Source organism: Balaenoptera ricei, chromosome 11, assembly GCF_028023285.1.
Source record: "Balaenoptera ricei isolate mBalRic1 chromosome 11, mBalRic1.hap2, whole genome shotgun sequence".
NCBI classification, from domain to species: Eukaryota; Metazoa; Chordata; class Mammalia; order Artiodactyla; family Balaenopteridae; genus Balaenoptera; species Balaenoptera ricei.
In genome coordinates, this window is record NC_082649.1 from 702,846 (window position 1) to 721,299 (window position 18,454).

The 18,454-nt window shown below is 43.9% G+C and overlaps 1 protein-coding gene across 2 annotated transcripts in view; it reads right to left on the minus strand.

Annotated features, from left to right (window-relative positions):
* EXOC2 (exocyst complex component 2) overlaps positions 1 to 18,454 on the minus strand; it is a 156,064-nt gene that overhangs the window by 50,647 nt on the left and 86,963 nt on the right. For both annotated transcript variants that reach the window (XM_059937762.1, XM_059937763.1), the window contains exons 13-18: positions 14,454 to 14,578; positions 8,757 to 8,822; positions 8,426 to 8,583; positions 7,932 to 8,053; positions 6,774 to 6,835; positions 153 to 233 (exon numbers count right to left, since the gene is read on the minus strand). In XM_059937762.1, coding sequence (XP_059793745.1) covers positions 153 to 233; positions 6,774 to 6,835; positions 7,932 to 8,053; positions 8,426 to 8,583; positions 8,757 to 8,822; positions 14,454 to 14,578 — 614 coding nt within the window. The remainder of the gene's footprint in view (positions 1 to 152; positions 234 to 6,773; positions 6,836 to 7,931; positions 8,054 to 8,425; positions 8,584 to 8,756; positions 8,823 to 14,453; positions 14,579 to 18,454) is intronic.

Genomic DNA, 18,454 nt, shown 5'->3' on the forward strand with positions numbered 1-18,454 from the left:
GCAAGGGGACAGGAATGGAGAGCTGGCCTCGGGCCGAGTGACTGTGGCCTGAGTGACAGGGCAGCAGCTCTGGCATCGCAATGACCCAAACCTGCAAGGGGAGCCCCCGGCTGCCCGGCCCCCGCCGCGGACAGCTGCTCTCAGACACTCACGCTGGCTTCTCCGGGCTTGCACTCCAGGACGTCTCGCAGCGACTGCAGCGAGTGCACCACGCAGCGCTCAAACTGGCACGGCTGCAGAAGACAAAAGCAACAGGACCTGGGCATGCAGACTCCGAGCAGAAGCAAACTCGGCCCCGACGCCCAGACTTCCAGACGTGCGGAAAGGGATGGAGACACACACAGCCTCCCCGCCACCCGGACCTAGACCTGGCATGTTCTGCACTTGATATTTAAAGACCACGAATCTTGACAGTTGGAAGCACATCTAATTCAACTAGAGTAGAAGTTGGGTAGAATGAGAATTTTTCTTCAAAATTCTACTCTCCTGAGAGGCAGATGCCGGGATGAAGCACAGACGTAACATACTCTGGGACGAGCTCCATCTCCCGGGCCTTCCTCATCTCCCAGGGGACGTTAGTACGATGACCCAGAGGAAGGCCGACACCTTTCATTCCAAACCATCTCTACAGTCACCTTCTATGTCCATCAAGTCAGAAATGAAACCTGAAAATATGTCCAACAAATGGGCTTCAGGATGAGTCTGAATGAGCCCTAACTACACCTCCTCGTGCCAGGCCCACTCCAGGGGATGGTGACACGTGTTCTCGTTACGTGTACATTCTGGGATGGAGTCGACAAAACTGTCACTTTTACAAAAAAAAAGTACAGAAATAACATAAGTGGACTGCAGAGTAGGGTCAGTGGCATGAAGAGAACGAGCGGGCACTCAGAGGAAAGCTGACGGAGGGGCTCTGCCCTACGCGGAGACGCCCCTGAGCCAGTGACAACATCCAAGCTGAGACCAAGGGCGAGAGGGGCCGCCCGCGGACAGAGACAGGAGCGGCCTGGAGGCGCCGAGTCACCACCACGGGCCAGAGCCTGGTCGAGCCTGCGCGGGGCAGGGCAAGGCTCAGTTCAGCTGAACCAGCTCTGGGCAAAATCTGCTTCAATTACTAAAAGAACTCAGGGAAAAATCGAACAGAAAAAAAAGACACACCTGTATACAAACCAAAGAAAGACAAGTTTACTCTCTCACAAAAAGGAATCCAGGCTTAAGGAAAACTGATAGCACCTCAACTTAATGTCATTTTAATACTGCACTTTGGAGCCACCAGAGGGCACCATAAAGAACATGCAAAAGTCTAAGTGCAGAGAAAGAAGGTTGGGGGCGGGGGCAGGGGTGGATGTGAGAGAAAATACCGCCTACAGAAAGTAAAGTGTCAAAGTCCTGGTAGACACCGGCCTTACGAACCCACCTACCTGCCCCAGAAGGTAGGAAAATCTAAGATGTTACAATAATAACACTGGGAATTCAACCCCAAATCCAATGGCAGGCAGTTCAATGTTCCTGTTCCTGTGCCGTTTCCTAACCTGTCTTGCCTTAGAATGTGAACAGAGAGCCCAGAGAGCACTGCCAGTGGGAATGGGAGCACATGAGTCTACACAGCTGCGATTTCTTTTTTCTGAAAAGAAAGAAAAGGCACTATCTCTGCATTTTGTCAGTGAATCACCCAAGCTGGCTGATTATAAGTTATCACATATCATTCCAGTTATTCTGAAAGGAGAAAATTCTCAGAATTATCCAAACTGAAAAAAGGCAGAAAACATTTTCAACATGAGTGGAAAACAGGATGCTCTCCAACGAGCTGTTTCAGACACTCAGCTGAAAGCACAGTCATGGGGGGGCAAAGCTCATGTGCATTTCTTTAACTTGATAAGGACTCACAGGGAAAGAAAAACATCCTTATTTCAAACAAATGGGATCAGTACTATGGAAATGCTAAGAAAATGTAAAGTAGTGTATGTAATAGCCTTTGAGACAACTGACTCTCTGTTCAAAACCTGAGAATTTCAGATGTTAGGTAAACACTCAAAGCTGGACCCTGGACATTGCTCTAAGCCTGGATGTACCTTCCCTCTCACGGGAAGTCTGTGCCCTCAGCTGACAGCAGGCTCAGCTCCCAGAGGCCTATGGGATTATTAGCACATTTCTTCAACAACGTCCAGTGAGACACACTGGCTGGCACCAAATCACCCGTAAGTGGCTTTAGATCTCTGGCTTGTGTGTCACCAAACATGAGACTAGCTATTCTATGGTTACAGTTTCTTACCATGTTATAAACTTTAAATTTATTAGAAACAAGTCTCTCCAGTAACCACTCTGAAGGACTTTCATGGGGGCTTATCTTCTACAAACAAACAACCAACCTTAGAGGTGGCTGTTGCCTCACACGCACACACTGGGGACCCGGACGTGCAGCCACCACACGCGCACACTAGACTCTGTGCACAAAAAACACTAACCTGAAGCCAATACCTATTTTATGACTAAGTTGTTCATGTTTTGTTGTTTTTTTTTTTAATGAACATAAATCCTTGAAAACAGATGCTCTGTTTTCTCAAACTGAACACACATCTTTTTCTTTGCACAAGATGATCTGAAGCTGGTACTAAGAACCCAGGGTCAGGACTGTGCTGTCTGCTCTGCCTGGCTTGTTTCATTTGGGGCAGTAATTCAGCGGTGCTGGTCCAGCGATGTCTCTGGCCTGCCATCCAGGCCTGCTGTGATAATTAGGGAAGACAGGGGCATAGGATAGAGTTTTGATAATAGTAAGGCTTTATGTACATTTAAGGTATTTTTATCATAGTGGTCCCAGTATTACAAGTATTAGTTTAATAAATTAAAATCCTCTGTATGTGTATAAAGCTTTGTAGGTTACAGCTTTTTTCTACAGCATCTCATTTAGTCGTAACCAACAACACTGTGAACAAGCATTCCGCTTCTTTAACTAGAGGCAGAGAGGTTAAGTGGCTTCTGAAGATGGCACGGCTACTGAGACAGAACTGAGGACGTAACCGGACCAGACACAGAAGCAGCACAGGGCCTTCCCTCCACACCAGTGCCGCCCAACACAAGTGCAGTGTGAGCCAAACACACGTCATGTACGTAATTTTAGATTTTCCAGGAACCACAGTAAGAAAAGTAAAAGAAAAACCTAAATTTTAGTTCATAACGTGTAATATATCAAAGCATTATTTCAACATGTAGTCAATACAGAAAGTTGAGATATTCTTTTCTTCTGTACTTGTTTCTTTCTTTGGAGTCTGAAGCTGTGTGCCAAGTGGCTGCTGTGTTGTATGGCACAGTCTGCTCCACACCTCCTTCCTCTAAATATTGGGTGGGCCAAAAAGTGCCTTTGATTTTTAAGTAAAAATAAAAGACACATTTTTCATTTTCACCAAGAACTTTACTGAACGACATATTCACCATTTTGTTCCACTACCTTCTGCCATTTTCAGGCAACTTCATAATTCCATCTTCCCAAAACTTCTTATCCTTTTGAGCAAAGAACTGTTCCAGGTGCCTTTCACATTCTTCCAGGGAATTGAAATTTTTTCCATTAAGAGAATTATGTAAAGACCGATAAATGAAAATCTGAAGGTGCAATGTCTGGTGAATACGGCAGATGAATTAGAACTTCCCAGCCGAGCTGTAACAGTTTTTGCCTGGTCATCAAAGAAACATGCGGTCTTGTGTTATCCTGATGGAAGATTATGCGTTTTCTGTTGACTAATTCTGGATGCTTTTCATAGAGTGCTGCTTCCAGTTGGTCTAACCGGGAGCAGTACTTGTTGGAATTAATCGTTTCGTTTTCTGGAAGGAGCTCATAATAGAGGACTCCCTTCCAGTCCCACCATACACACATCATCTTCTTTGGATGAAGACCGGCCTTTGGTGTGGTAGGTGGTGCTTCATTTCACTTGCCCCATGATTTCTTCCGTTCCACATTATTGTACAGTATCCACTTTTCATCGCCCGTCACAATTTGTTTTAAAAACTGAACGTTTTCATTACGCTTAAGTAGAGACTCGCATGCGGAAACATAGTCAAGAAGGTTTTTTTCGCTTAACTTATGTGGAACCCAAACATCAAAGCAATCCACATAACCAAGCTGGTGCAAATGATTTTCCAACACTTGATTTGGATATTTTGAGTATGTCGGCTATCTCCCGCGTGGTAACATTGATTGTTCTCAATTAATGTCTCGATTTGATCACTATCAACTTCAACCTGTCTACCCAACTGTGGAGCGTTGTCCAGCGAGAAATCTCCAGCACGAAACTTTGCAAACCACTTTAGACATGTTCGATCAGTCACAGCACCTTCTCCATACACTGCACAAATCTTTTTTTGCGTTTTGGTTGCGTTTCTATCTTTCTTGAAATAATAGAGCATAATATGCTGAAAATGTTGCTTTTCTTCTTCCATCTTCAATATTAAAATGGCTATACAAAAATTCACCAATTTTTTTTTTTAAATATTTTTTTAATTTATTTATTATTTATTTATTTATGTCTGTGTTGGTCTTCATTTCTGTGCGAGGGCTTTCTCTAGTTGTGGCAAGCGGGGGCCACTCTTCATCACGGTGCGCGGGCCTCTCATTATCGCGGCCTCTCTTGTTGCGGAGCACAGGCTCCAGATGCGCAGGCTCAGCAATTGTGGCTCACGGGCCCAGCCGCTCCACGGCATGTGGGATCTTCCCAGACCAGGGCTCGAACCCGCGTCCCCTGCACTGGCAGGCAGACTCTCAACCACTGCGCCACCAGGGAAGCCCCACCAATTTTGATAAGTCTTTTTTTTAAATGCACGCTGATATGACAGGTGTCACATACAATCTAACAAAATTGTTTCAAATGAAGTTAAACACAACTAAGTGCTACTAGAGCCATCTTACGGAAAAAACCGAACGAACTTTCTGGCCAACCCAATATTTAGTTATAGGATAGTTTGTATTTAAACATAAATACTTGTGAAAAATAAACCAAATAAATCAAAACAAATTTTTATTAACATTAAATCCTTTAAAATATAATTACAGGGACCTCCCTGGTGGTGCAGTGGTTAAGAATCCGCCTGCCAATGCAGACGACATGGGTCCGAGCCCTGGTCCGGGAAGATCCCACATGCCGTGGAGCAACTAAGCCCGCGTGCCACAACTACTGAGCCTGCGAGCCACAACTACTGAGCCCGTGTGCCGCAACTACTGAAGCCCGCGCGCCTAGAGCCCGCGCTCTGCAGCAAGAGAAGCCACCGCAATGAGAAGCATTCGCACTGCAACGAAGAGCCGCCCCTGCTCGCCGCAACTAGAGAAAGCCCATGTGCAGCACTGAAGACCCAACGCAGCGAAAAATAATAATAAGATTTAAAAATATATATATATATATATATATATATAATTATGACTTATTAAAAATAAATTTCCCTAATTTCAAGCATGATTTAATTTACAAAAATTTGGAAGTAAGCACTGCTGTTCCAAACACACACTTGTATAGCTTTGTATTAACTTAAGAAAGAACCTTGAACTTTGGAGGAAAAGAAGAATTTCAACTTGTCAAAAATTCCCCAACTGAGATTGGGATTGACATATATATACTAATATGTATAAAATGGATAACTAATAAGAACCTGCTGTATAAAAAAATAAATAAAATAAAATTCAAAAAAAAAAATTCCCCAACTGTCAGAGGAAGGTTGTGGACAAGCACACAAATTCAAGGACGTGAAGAAATGTTACAGGGGATGGTTGCTCCTCAACAACCTGAGCCCCACTAGTTTGTAAATGTGGGCAAGTCAGGCCGTTTTATTCTACTGTACCTGTCTACTAAGGTAAGGCAGAAACTGTTGGGGCCAGGATTGTGGTCTGCTGAAAAACTACATTTTTTCCAGCCTCTGTTGCAGACAGGGGTAGGCACGTGGATAAATTATGGCCAATTAGATGTAAACAGAGTTGTCAGCTGTGGCTCCTGGGAAAATGCTGGACCTCCCTGCTGACAGGAGTAAGGCTGTGGTGGCTGGAACTGCAGTGGCCATCCCATGTCATGAGGCCATCCTGAGAGAGGAGCCACACTAAGGGTCACAAAGCAGGAGTCGGAGGAGCCCTGGACACCGCCCGTACTACATGACAAAGCTGCCACACCAGTCCCAACCTCTTTAGTGGGAGAGAAAAAGGAAATGCCCCCTTGTTTTAAGCCACTGAATGTTTTAACCTTGCCTGACACCCACATACAGGTTGCTGTGGGATCCATGGGACAGACTCGAAAACATGAGAACTCACGAACTCTAACACTAACACTATTTTCAAGGGGATTCTGAAAATCTCAAAGCCCCGTCTGAAAAGAGCGAACAGACCATGGTTTTAACTGCCCACCTGACCCCTGCATGCGTCTGGAGAAGTTCGCTGTTGCCTGTTTTGCCTTAGGGCCCAGCAACAGCACTGGTTTCCTATCCTGCTTTTCTGAAAAATTCAAATTGCTGGGTAACTTAGAATTACATTAAAAAATGTAACTCAACAAAAAACAGTTAAGAGTCACAGGATGAAGAAAGATCACTCTAAAGGGGGATCCATTATTTTTACTAATTTTTAAATACCTGTGGTTAGTGTTAAGCAAAAATGACTCTGAGAAGGAAAACTTTAAGAAGTTTGCTTTTCCATTTCCAGAAACGTTTTAGAGTTGCAATAGAGAGCATACGCTCATTATCAAAGTAAGTCAATTACTTTGAATATAACAGACACTAATGATTAATCACCGAAAAGAATTTGAACTTACTAGGGACGTCAGGCCTTCACTGTCGACAACCCAGTCTTCCTTTTCAGCCAATCTCTTTACTTCTACAGGGAACACAAGTACACGAGCGCGTCTTATTATAATTATCTCACTGAACTTCAGAGAGATAAAAATGCATAAAGGTTATGGTTTTTAATTGTTTTATATAAGTTTGTAAAAAAATCAGTGAAAGCAGGGAGAGAATATAATTCTGGTAGACTCAAGGATTTAAATGTGTATCACTCACTGGATTTTTCGAATACAACATTAATGTAAATAAAATTGTCTACTGTGTAGCCCAATCTGGAGAATGCTGGGCTAGGCTCAGTGATAGCTTCAGACAACAACTTAGTAGTCATTCAGCACTCCTGATAATATTGAACAGGTACAATATAAGACACAAGGCACTTTCCCCTAACATTTCTGATGACCAAGGCGGACTCTCTCTCCGTCCTGTATGCTCCCGACGATGACAACGCGATCCCCACGGAGGGAAGGACACGAGCGGTGCACACCTGAGGGCTCAGCCCCGGCCTGGGCCAGGGGCCGATTCTGTGCAGACACAGCCTGCCTACAACAAAGTCCTTGGGACAGAGACCAACGGCTTGCACCTTTCACAACAATGTTCTTGATTGTTTTTGAAAATGTTTAATAACCCGAAAGGCTGCTTTGTAAAGATAACCTTTATTGTTTATGACTATATGCAGAAATCCTGAAAATTCTATAAAAGTATAAAGAAAATGAACACCTATAACTTCTGCGGCAAAGAGAAACTGTTAACAGTCTTTCTTCTGATTTTATGCTGATATTTCTAAATTAAAAATTTTAAATATATATATTTTCAAAATTGGGATCATACTTTTATACACATTTTATATTCTACTTTTTCCACTTAACATTTTCCATAAGGATGTTCTTATATTCTTAAATATTTTTCAAGTATACCCATCTTAATTTATATATGGTCTGGCATCTCAAAGTAAGTAGATTTGAAAAGTTTCAAAAAAGGTAAAAAATTATATTGAGCAGCTATAGACAGTCTGAAATACTCAGATTTCTCTAAGAGCATCTTTCATGTTTTTAAGGATTTGGAAGCTGGAAAGAAGTGGCACGTGCAAATAACTGTTGTCTAGCCAATGTCATCAGTTTTTCTCAACATACCTTCCGCTGTGTGCTGCAGTGTAACCGCCACACAACGCACTCGAAGATCCAAGATGAGGTCCTGGATCGTCTGTAGCAGGTCATTAGGAATCTCAAGGGCAGTCAAGGATTCGTAAGTAAGCCTGTAGAACAAACACAGCAAAACAAATGTCAGCAGAGCGGGATCTGGAAGCAATTCCCGACATCATTTTGGCCAACCCGCAACGATTCACGATGGTGCTTATAAGCTACAGCGTTATGTTGAAAACATGGGGAAAGTAAGCCCATTAACAGGGATAACATCACAGTGACACTGAACTAAATAATGAAAAAGGTGACATTCTCATCAGACAAAAGCACCAGCGAGGTTTAAGAGCTTAGTTATCAGATGACACACAGGAAACAGTGGACACAAAAGGAGAGAGTAAAATTCTGTGTTGAGTGTATTAAAAATCATATCCCACACTGAGTGTGTGGCTTTTCCCCCCTTTTCCGGAGAACACGCCCACATTTACCTGAGAGTCTGGATGGCGTGAGCGAGCCCCTGCCCAGAGAGCTCGGCCTTCACTTCCCAGCCTCTGCACTGCCGCCCTCCGCCCTCCGCGTCGCTGAGCGGGAGCAGGGCCCCGCGGAGCAGCTTCACCAGACAGTGCATTACTTCCTGGATCATTTTCTAGACAATAATGAACAAGCAAAACTACATTAAAAGGCATCAACTTGATTAAATCAACTGGAAGAGTCGGCCTGCGCAAGACAAATGTCTTCTATGTAGGTCAAGGTCTCTAGTCACCTTGGTTGAGAAAACCCTACCCCAAGAAAAAGTCTATATACCTATCCTTCACTCACCTTAAAATCATTTTGTCTTTGCCTTACATTCTTTGATCTTTCAATATGGCCTGACTTCTCAGCAGTCTTAAAAATTAAAAAAAAAAAAAAAAATTAGTTGTCTTTAGAAATAATTTATAAAAAAAAAAGAAATGCTTTAGCAGTTGTATATAAAGAAAGCATGAAATACAGTCATAACTTGATTAAAAGGAATGTATAAGAAGTAATCTAAGTTTCTGATTAAAGGATGACTAATTAGAACACCCTTCTTATTCCAACAAGAAGCTATTCATCTTCCTAAGACCTTTAAGTACAATTCTCATAAATAAACCTAAGTATTAAACTGAAACTTTCTGTAGGTGAATTTCACATGCTGTTTTCATCCACAGTTTTCTACAGTGAAGCCTACAGGCATTCAGTCCACGATGCCGCTACAGCACCACTTCCCGGGCGGTGGGTGCAGAAACGAGAGGAGCAGACGCTCTGGACAAGTGTCCGGGCGCCTGTGGACACCCCGCTCCACTCCTCCCGATAGTTTTCGTGAATATGAGCATTAACGCTGGCATTTTATTTTTTAAAAATTACACATCACTGCTCTTCTTCCAGGGGCTTTACAGTCTAATTTAGGAGGGAATGTATTCTAGAATTGATTGTTATCTGTTTACTGATAGCCATGTTTTCCTCTGATTTCTCTTTCTCCTTAATGTGTAGAAGACCACTTTACACTGATTAAAAGAGAAATCTGTTCCACTGGATTTCAGTTAACTTTTTATTACCAAATTTTCTAACAACTAAATATTATTATACAGAATGTCCTAGCAGGGCAAACTTAGGGAACTTTCCAAAGGAAAAAGTAATCACAAAATGGTACAATGTAAAAGAAAATTCAGATACTTCACCAACATAATGTAAAAGTTACCCTTTAAAGGTAAAATACTGGTGTATTTGGTTAGAGAACTTTCTAGTTAGGAACAACTACATTATAAATAATTATGACATTGACGCCAAGGTAATTTAAAAACACTTCAAGGAATGCCATTTCTATGTAAGGTATAAGCTAGAGAAACAGGGTGGAGAGTCGGTCCACAGGACCAACACCACTGACGGGAAGGAGTAAGACAAGGATACGGGTCGCTGACGTCTTCAGCAAAGTATCAGACACCCTGACAGAAGAGGCCAGCGCGCGCGCGCACACACACGCACACACGCACACACACACACACACACACACACACACACACACACACACCCTCTTCCGGAGCTCATTTACACTTATCGTGCAGCTTTTATCATTTTTTTCTTTGTAGAGATGCGCTTTAAAAAGAATTTAAGTTTAGTTTTTAAAAAAAACTAAACCCCAAATTCACAATAATAATTCGATAAGCAAATTTCTAAGTTCACTGGCCAACAATCATCAAAATTCTTTGTATACCAGGATTTACAGAAATTGATGCTTTTTAGGACAAACGAGAAGTAACTGAAGCGTTTTAGAGCTGCAGTGAGGCATGACCAGAGGGGCTCATGTCGGAGTTTGACCAGCTACAAAGACGAGAGACACAGGGCGAGGTGTGGGGAAAGGGGTAGAGTCCCCTGCCCTCTGCAGGTGGGACACTCTCCCCAACCTCCACGTGTCCTTTGGGGGTTTTATGGAGGCTTCATTAAGTAGACATGATTGATTAGATCGCTGGCCACTGGTCACTGAACTCAGCCTCCGGCCCTTCTCCCCGAGGTCTGGCGGTGGGACTGAAAGCTCCTACCCTCTAAACACAGGGTTGGTCCTCCAGACAACTAGCCCCCATCCTCAGGTGGGAGACACTCATTATCACAACAAAAGGCATCTTTTACCACTCCTCACTTAGGAAGTCACAGTATCAAGAGTGAGCAAGATCAAATATATATTTCTTATTATAAATCACAAGATCACCGTTCCAAATTTACATCTCCAGCCCAAATCTTTCCTCTGAGGTCCAAATTTGAATTTCAGGTTGCCTACTTGGTGTCCGCAGAAGGCCTGGGCAGAACAAGGTGAAACGGTGGTGCTTCTGGGTCTGGAGTTTGCTGGCCTCCCGCTGGGAACTGCAGGGTCTCCAGCGTGCTGATTGCGGACTTTGGGGCTTGCTACCCTCCACAGTCACACGAGCCAACTCCTTAAGAGTAAAGCTCATTCTCTTTATATTATACACGGTTGGAAACAGAGCCAACACCCTATTGGTTGTTTTTCTGAGCCCTGGCTCACTGTGCTGTGGAGGACGGATGGGAAGGGCCTCTGGAAGAAGGTGTCATCTGTCCCCGGGAAGGGTCAAGCCCATACAAACCTGCAAGTGTCCTGTCAGATGGGGTCTTTTCTGGTTGTATCTGCCGTAGTACCTAATGCTGAATTTTTTATACAATGGGCTTGTTCAATGGGAAGATTATTTCACAGTCCTTTGTTCTGTGAAATATTTTTGAATCAAAAGAGTGAAAATCAATTGTTTAAAAAACGTCATACCAAAATTTAGGTTAAACCTTGCCAGAACAATTCTGCCCACCAAACAGGTGCTAATGCACGCGTGACGACACCTACTGGACAGAATAACTGTTTAAACGTCGAGGGCCTGTCGCCAAACATAAAAGAAGTGGAGAGGGAAGGGGAACTACCTGTAAGGCATACCTCTTGCAATTGTTAAAAAAATCGTTACTTATTGTTTTAATCTGATGAAGAGTTGAACATCTCCAACATGCTGAATTATGTACACTTTGCCCTACTTTTAAAAGAAAATTTAATTTTGGAACAGAAAGTACATTTTAATTTACATACTATGAGTTATGCAATTTTTAAACATGCTGATTCCTAAAGTTTAAAAATTATTTGGATACTTTAAAAGTTTTCACCTCAAAATACACTATATTTAAAATATATCTAAAGGTAAAATCTTAACCTACTATTAACCATTTTGCTAGCTAAAAACCTTAACTCTTTCCTGCACACACAGACCAAAACTACTTTGTGGTAAGACCAACGGCTAGATCGCACTGTTTTGATTCACATGTGTTACTTCACATGGCCTTGACTGGTCTGAAGAACTATTTGTTAAACTGTTGGAAACTCCATCTAAATCTTTTAACAGATGAACTTGAAATAAAACAAAACAGTTTTACAACAAGAGAAAATAAGAAATTCCAAGTAAATTGTGTTTAAATGTTAGAGAGCTTTCTTGTATGAGACTGAAACCCTGGAACTCTTCCCAATATTAACTTAATTAAGTCTCTGGATCTCACTCATGACATGATGGCACCCTGTCCTAACTCCTCCATTCCTTCCACTGTCCTCTGGTGTCTTTCTGGCTTTTCAATAGAGGGTCACTTAGTTTAAAAACATGCCCAAATCTGTAGAGTGAATTACACTTAATAATTATTACCATAAACTTTTAAGAAAAGTTTACGAGTATAGACAGTTAGAAATTCCACAGGCACACCCAACTCAGCACAACTGATCACAATGATTTTCCAGTGCTGGGACTCCTGAGCTCATTTATTCCTCATCTGCAACCAAACACTTCATTTAGACGTTTACACAACTAGGTATATAACCTGTGAGAAGGAGAATACCTTCCCTTTTCACTAAATCATCTCAGATCAAAAAACCCTAAAAAGATGCAAGATGAGGCAACTAGTGTCCATGCGTGGGGGCCACCTCCAGAAACCGCTCCAGTTGGAAGGAAAACACTCGGCTGGAAACAAAGCTAGGTTTCCAGCCGTTTCCTGGGTTCTGCTCCCTCAGATGCGAGAACCCGCCTCGGCAGCATTCAGCACGTCTCTGTTCTACATCAGTCCCACACTTCTCACCACTACTAAGCCTTGTTCACGAAACACCTACTGTGAGCCAGGCCAATGACACTTCAAATGCTGGAATAAATATTTACTCCAAATAATAAGAGCAAATTCTTATTTATCTCCCCGAAACTGTTACAAGCACTTCACTTAATATTAACTCATCTAATTTGCAAACCATCCCCCTGGAAGTAGGCTGAGAAGTAGCGGTATCTGCCCAAGGTCACAGCTGGTACGCGACACACACTGGGCGTCCTCCTCTAGCCCTGGCGCTCCGCCAGAGACGCGGTGGACGCAGCTGTCCAGCACTGGCGTGGAAGCAGCTCCCCGTTCCCGTCTCACACGAGCTCTGCTTCAGAGGGAGCAGGTAAGAGGGGGAGGGTACAACACGGCAGCAGGGGGTGGCTGTCCCCCACTGCAGCAAAAGGCAAGAAACCCAAACCTTCCCCACCACAGAGGCCGCCACTCTCATCCAGCTGCCATGAACAAAAATGCGGGCTGATCGGGCACGTCTGAAAGCACAACGCTGAGAAAACTTTTTTCAGGACACCTGAAGGCACTCTCTTCTTCAGGCAGCAATGAAGGCCAGCCAAACTCTACACATATTTTACGGAAGACTGACTTCCTCTGTACAGTTAACTTTTCAACAGAGCTTTTGTATAATAACCAGGTAATACAAAATGGACATGAAAGAGTTGTGAGGTATGTTATTTATTGCTATAATATTTGAATGTGTCAGTAACTGATACACTGCTGAAATTAACGGAAGAAAAAAATACAGGGATAACTCATGCTTAAGAGATAGGTTTTCTGCATGAAGGAGTCTGTTTTTTGCATGCACTATTGTTTTTCTGTTTTTCATGTACTAAGCAAATTTTATGGTTTAGATAACTAACCTTTCATTTAAACAAACATCTAGGGATCTACCACGTTAAAAGGAAAAGAGATAGTGGCAAACTTCTTTATTGGCGGCATGAGCATATATCCATGGTCAAAGGAGACTGGATGGATCTTGGAGGACCAAGACACCCACCACCTTCTGTCAAACTGCAGAGGTGTCCTTGGTGTAAAAGAGCAAAAACAGTTTTGTGCTGGCAAGTGCACTACCCCCAGGAAGACCCCGCCTCTCCCAGCTTCCCCAGGGCTGTGAAGAGTCTCCTCGGAGATACGAAACCAGAGCTGTCTTCTCCTGAGCCACCAGACCTCCAGGCAAAGGGCCTCAGAGTCTATATTCTGGGACCTGGAGGCCTGTCATGGGCACTTGACGTGAGACAACTGAGTGACGAGTCCGAATCTGTGTGCTACACACAAAAGTCAAGAGTCGTTACTTTACGCTCGTAATTTCTGTGCTCCAATTATACATGATTAGGACACTAAGTACATGTGCAACTTGTGAGAATGTAAAGCCTTAAACAACTTCTCCAGGCTGATCACATAGGGGCCAGAAAACAGGATCTTCAAGTTCTTTCCAACCGGGAAGCTCCCTCTCACTTGAGACCCACGTGCAAGATGCAAACATTTGATCCCTGTTGTATCACTTGTTCGTCATCAACTGCACGACAGTTTCATCCACCACATGGCCTGACTGGCATTATACTCAATTCAGATTCTTTTATTCTTTAAGCCACTGTTTCCCGGAGCACTCACCCCTGCCTTCTGAGAGAGACCCTCACTATTCTCCTTTACAGTCAAGGACAGTGACCCCCAGAACAGCTGACTAAATTGTTCAAGGCCATACGGCTATTAAGTGTTAGGGCTTTACAGCATTTTCTACTAATCTTAAAACATCTGACAATACTTAGAGGCTTTGGGCTTCTGAGGCTTTAAAAAAGTCACTTCAAAATCTAAAATTTTTAAGACTAGAAACCCACGACTTAGCTACAACTATAGTCAAATCTGTACACATACCTCACTGAAAAGGCTTCCATTAACATACGAAATCCAGAGTTTCCAGAAGTTGGGCAGCTGACTTAAAACAAGCTTGGTCAATTTTTCAACAAATGCCACCCGGTGGGGAGTTTGGTATCTCCATGCTAAAGAGGAAAAGAATAAAATACTATTAATATCCTTTTGAATCAAGACTAGAAATGTGTTTGAACATACTGCTGCTCCCCCACCTAAAAACGTGTCCCATGCTGTCCCACTTGGGCTGCAGAGCTTTAATCTGCTGATAGACCAGTATTTCCTTTTCCCACCAACTACCAACGCCTGTGGCGGCACAGTGGGCAGAGGGGCCTGCTTGCTCAGCGGGCCTGGGGGGGCAGGTGGGGAGCGGACGCAGGACAGGAGAGCTTCACAGAGGAGGGGCTTCGGCTTTCCAACCCTGTTGTCTTCAGGTTGTTGTATTTCTCTTCAAAAAGCCATGCCACAGGCCACCCCATGGCCAGTAACTAACTCGAGGCTCGTACTAACCCGTCAGAAATGCACTCTGCACCCTACATGGTGGAAACTCAGTAAGGAATCACGTTATCATAAAGGAACATATTCAAGCACAATCATGTAATTAACATAACAAATAAATTTAACAGAAAGTAAAAATACCGAAGCCTCTTGGATTCCACATCGTTTAACGCAGTTACTGTAGAAAGTGGGAAACAAGGTCTGACAGATTTCTTGTGGGAAGAATAAGTTCAAGGGAATAAAGGTGAATGTATTAGGTCTGCGAGCACCAACCATTTCCCAATCCCCCCCCTTTATCACCTACAGACCAACTCAACACGGACCGACACGAGCTGCCTTCCAACGGCGGCAGTAGCAGACCCGGTGTGGCCACAGCTCCGGTGTCATGGGCCAAGGACAAGGCGGGAGACAGGACAAGACCTAAAACCTGAAGCTTTAGAAGACCCACCTCATAAGGGTGCAAGCAGCCTCTTACACGGGATCGTCCCCAAAATTAATTTCAAAAGACTAATTTTTTGAAAATTAGTTTCAAAAGATCCATGCTCCTGCAGCTGAACTGACCTCCGGTTTGCATCCCATGCTGGGAGAGCTCATCGGGCTCCTGAGCTCACAGATCCTTGGCCGGGTCTGCGGGGAACACGTGAAAGTGACCCAAGCTGACGAGTCCCCCTTGGTCTGAAGCTGCGACACCCAGGTGCTCTGCGTGCGCACACGTCCCACACACGCACCACCTGCTCCCGAGAGCAGTCGGCACTGGATGCCTCCACCGCAAGGGAATGAGGGAACACCGCCTTCTCACTACTTAAAACCACAAAATAAACAAATAGGAGGTAAACTCAGCTTCTCTCTTGTTGAATCCATTAATTAGTAAGTATTCTGGGCTTCCCTGGTGGCGCAGTGGTTAAAAATCTGCCTGCCAATGCAGGGGACACGGGTTCGAGCCCTGGTCTGGGAAGATCCCACGTCGCGGAGCAACTAAGCTCGTGGCGCCACAGCTACTGACCTTGCGCTCTAGAGCCCGTGAGCCACAACTGCTGAGCCCGCGAGCCACAGCTACTGAAGCCCATGCACCTAGAAACCGTGCTCCGCAACAAGGGAAGCCACCGCAATGAGAAGCCCGTGCACCGGAACGAAGAGTAGCCCCCACTCGCCGCAACTAGAGAAAGTCAGCGTGCAGCAATGAAGACCCAAGGCAGACAAAAACAAATAAATAAATGTATATAAAAAAAGAAAAAAAATTAACAAGTATTCTATGTGAAATGATTTTATGAGGGGAAAAGTATCTGGACAACTATAAATAAAAACATAAACCAATTCCAAAAGGTTTCCAAAAAGATTCTGGATTCCATTGGTTGAATCTTTCTATAGCAGATAAACTGATAAAATGATTTTGTCTGAATTCCCCTTGGGATGGAGTGTCCCCACCAGAGGTGCACACTGGCTGCAGGGCCGTGTTACCGAGGGGCTGGCACTCAGGCACCAGGGCTCTCGCAAAACACACGGGCTCCTGCAGCCTCCTGCCCGGTGACAGGGAACAATTCTGAGGGTCATGTGTTTTTGATCTTTTTATCACCAGCAGATTCTTTACACCCACGTGTGTATGTGTATACTGAGAGCCCTTTCCCCTTGTTCCTTCTAAGCCTACTACATCCAAATTCTGATCATTATAACTAAAAAATGATTTTGGATTTTCTTTTCTTATTGATAAATTCCCACATGCTCTATCACTGAAAGAATAACTTTAAGAGTTATCTCCTAAGACTGATGAAAAGAACTAAGGGAATATGGCAGGAGTATCTAATTTGTCTCAATATAGGTCATAACGTAGGGCTTCCCTGGTGGCGCAGTGGTTGAGAATCTGCCTGCCAATGCAGGGGACACGGGTTAGAGCCCTGGTCTGGGAAGATCCCACATGCCGCGGAGCAACTAGGCCCGTGAGCCACAACTACTGAGCCTGCGCGTCTGGAGCCTGTGCTCCGCAACAAGAGAGGCCGCGAGAGTGAAAGGCCCATGCACCGCGATGAAGAATGGCCCCTGCTTGCCACAACTAGAGAAAGCCCTCGCATAGAAACGAAGACCCAACACAGCCAAAAAAATAAAGTAAATAAATAAGTCAGGAGCTCTTTAAAAAAAAAAAAAAAAGTCATAACATAGGCTTCTTTTGATCACAAGATCAAGAATGAGCTTCCTCAACTTTATTCACAGCTATTGTTTACTGTAAGCAATCCCTCATAATGTTCCAATTTCAAGTAATAACTCTGGAGAAATTAAAGCTGACTTACTTTGCTTTCACTTCTAGCCATGCTGGAGTAACAAGGGCTGGATTTAACCTCTGGTCATGAACAACTAGAAAACTGTGGGGCGGGGGTCGGGGGGGAATATCTAAACAAGCATTTCATAGGCAGCACAGGACTGTGATCCCTAAGGGAAGGGGAAGGGAACAGGTGGGGAGCCCACAACTGCTCTGGATTTCTGCCTGCCATTTCTAGACAAGAGAGGTCAAGGGAGGAGGAACTGAAGCAAAGCTCAGTGGGCTTTCTGAGTTGGAAAGATGGAGTTCAGGGCAGTGGGGGAGAGTGGACGATACAGGGACGAGTTCTGGAAAGGAGGGAGGAACTACGTGGGAAAAAAGCTCCAAGAAACCACGTAAGAGTGTTCCTAAGTCATGCTCATGTCCAGTGAACTTCACAGCCAGGCAAAGAGCAGCCAGGGAGTAGTAAGGCCAAGCGTTCCCAGGAATCACCCGGGGGAGGGAGCAGTCCTCCTGAGTGACCCCAGGCCATTCAGGAGTGGCCTCAAGTCTCCCTAGAAGGCAGGCTACTGCTCCAGCAACTAACCACAGGCCTTGGATGAATCAAACTTATTTGCAAGTAACCGGTGAAAACAAAGTCTCACACTCTTTAAAGGAAGAGAACAAAACCCAGACACTCAACACCGAACACTCCCAATGTCTGAGAAACAATGAAACACGATTAACCAGGCTAAAAGGCAGGGGAAGGAGAATCAGAACCAGAAACCAGGGAGAAAACTAGTCAAGAGTAACAGAGCCACAAATGACAGAGAGAGAATTAACCCATAAGGACAATGTTCAAGTAAAGGAAAACATGAAATAATGAGGAAAGAAAGGGAAGATATTTAAAAGAACCAAATGGAACTTCTAGAGATGAAAAAGTACATGAAATTTTTGGCTTAGACGCTGAAGATAAAAGATCAGAGAAGTTGAAGGCATAACAATGAACTCTACAGTGGAGCACAGAGTGGAGAAACTGGGGTGGGGAACAGATCCTCAGTGATCTACGGGATAATCCACTGGCTTAACATACATGCAGTTGGGATTCCAGAAAAGGAAGCACAGCAGAAAGATATTTGACAAAATGATAGCCAAAAATTATGCAAATTTGATGGAAATTCCCAGAATTCGATAAAATAGATGCAAGAAGCTTGACAAACCCCAGGCAGGATAAATTTGAACTGTTCAAGCTGATGTAATTCATTACAGTCAGCCTCAA